This window comes from Dendrobium catenatum, unplaced genomic scaffold (assembly GCF_001605985.2).
Source record: "Dendrobium catenatum unplaced genomic scaffold, ASM160598v2 original_scaffold_74011, whole genome shotgun sequence".
Lineage (NCBI taxonomy): Eukaryota > Viridiplantae > Streptophyta > Magnoliopsida > Asparagales > Orchidaceae > Dendrobium > Dendrobium catenatum.
This window is the reverse complement of record NW_021392457.1, coordinates 182-2,287: the sequence shown is the minus strand read 5'-3', so window position 1 is coordinate 2,287 and position 2,106 is coordinate 182. Positions and strand designations below refer to the sequence as shown.

At 34.7% G+C, this 2,106-nt stretch overlaps 1 protein-coding gene across 1 annotated transcript; it reads right to left on the bottom strand.

Annotated features, from left to right (window-relative positions):
• Positions 1-454: 454 nt before the first annotated feature.
• LOC110104606 lies at positions 455-1,165 on the bottom strand. Its single transcript, XM_020833778.2, has 2 exons — positions 966-1,165; positions 455-851 (listed from the first exon to the last, which is right to left on the bottom strand). The coding sequence occupies exons 1-2, from the start codon at positions 1,068-1,070 to the stop codon at positions 612-614; spliced, it is 345 nt and encodes a 114-aa protein (XP_020689437.2). The 5' UTR covers positions 1,071-1,165; the 3' UTR covers positions 455-611.
• Between the last annotated feature and the right edge of the window lie 941 nt (positions 1,166-2,106).

Below are 2,106 nucleotides of genomic sequence, written 5' to 3'. Positions count from 1 at the left end.
TTAGAGCACATTTTATTTCAACTGGAAAGATAGTAGGTGTAACACTACACAAAAATGCTTTATTACCGGTGGACAAAATCCGCCGGAAATATGTGTTTTCCGGCGTATTTTCGGCGCAAAATGATCCGATGTTAATTCACGCATCGGAAAATCTAAACCGGCGAAATATTTTTGCCAGAAAATGGTCTGGCGGTTGTTCCGACGAAAAAAATGAGGAAGACGACGCCGTTTTTGGTGTCGAATTCCGGCGTATAATCTGCCGGCCTTTCCGGCGGAAATATACGCCGGAAATACATAAGATTACACGGGTGGATAAGCCGCCACCTATCATCCGATGATCTGTTACCGTCTTAATATCCGGCGAAAATGCCAGCGCAACCCTTCCATCGAAAATGTAGTCGTATCGTATTTACAGTACCGGATAGGAAGTTCGGGGCCTAATCGAGCGGAAGAAGAAGAAGAAAGATCACGGCCAGGTCAAAATAGGGCCTTTCCATCGAGATTTCTGGCAGAGTATCAGTCGGTTACCTTACCAGCGGTTAATGCGTCGGTAAACATTCATCGAGTTTATGTAAGCCAACGCAACATTCGCCGATAATAACCGGCGCAAATTATGTCCGAAACTTTATAAATTCCGGTAAAATACCAGTGAATATTTCGCAGGTTTGGACGCCGCAATTTCCGGTGTATATCTCTCCGCCGGCAAATTCGACGGTAATGACGGATTTTACTTTTGGGTAAATATATAATTGTGTATATTCGGTTTTTTTGGTGCACGTAGAGCTATGTAATATTTTGTTACCTATGTCTGTTTTCGGAAGAGAGCTTCCCACGCCTTCTGCAATGGTGGACTGCAAAGATGTGAGTAAATGATCAGAAAGCTATTGCTACATTAATTTACTAAACTCTGTAATTATTTTCATGGAAAGATAAATAAGGAAAGCAAGTCTGTAAGTGCTACGTACAATCTGGGATTCAAGAACAGAGCCGCGCGGCTCCGCGAAGGTGGAGAGCGCGAGGAGGAGGATGAGAAGAATGGAGGCGCGAATCAGAATTGCGGAGGAAGCCATGGAAGAAGAAATGGAAGCTAATATAAGCGGATATGTTCAGTTGAAAGCTGGACGAGCAGTGACCCGCGGAGCTTGAAGCATCTGATTTATAAGGAGGGACTAGGTGAATATAATCTGCAAGATATGTACTGCGGTCCTGCAACTTGCATGCGTGAAAATAAATTAAGTATATATTAATAAAAAATTAGTAATCATGAAATAGATAATCAGAGTAGTATAAGAATTGATTGTTTAATTAAATATTATAATTAATTTTTTATATTACAATCAAGTTATCCGACCCAAATTCTAAAGGCTGGAGAACGGTCCAACTAGGCTTGTAATTGCAGTCTTCTAATTGTTCAATTCAAATTTTTACATACATTAAGATCTATATACAAATCATAGAAAGTTTATATATTTACATATCTAACATTTAACATTTTATAATTATTTATATAACCTTCAAATATTTAAATCATATAAAAATATCACTAATAATCAATTAAACCTTATGTATTTTATCATGAGGTGTCAATTAGGCTCATTTATATACATATATATTTTTAAAAAATAATTTTTAATAAAAATATAATTTTCTTGAAATAAAAATTGCTTTAAAAAACAGTAAAAATCTCCCAAACAAAATTTAGCTTCGTTTGGACGCTTTTCATTACTTCTTAAAACGGAAGTTTTAGTACAAAAATAAAAAAAAAAATTGTATTAAAACTCTGTTTTGAGAAAGCAATAAAAAAAACCGTCCCAAACAAAAACCTTAGTATCACATTTATCAATATTATATAATCAAATTCTTATTACAAGCCATTTACTAAAATCATTATATTTGATTTTCTTCTTATAATTTTATATAAGAACCCCCACATTTTACTATTTTTGAACATTTTTTTTATTTCAAAACGACTATTTTCTAAATTAGTTATGAACAAAAAACATTTAAAATGCGCTTTAGCATAATTAAGAGAAACTTATCAGAAGCACAGGATAGGGTTTTTTTTTATAAATAAAAAATTAGATGAGTCACAAGTTCTCCATGCCA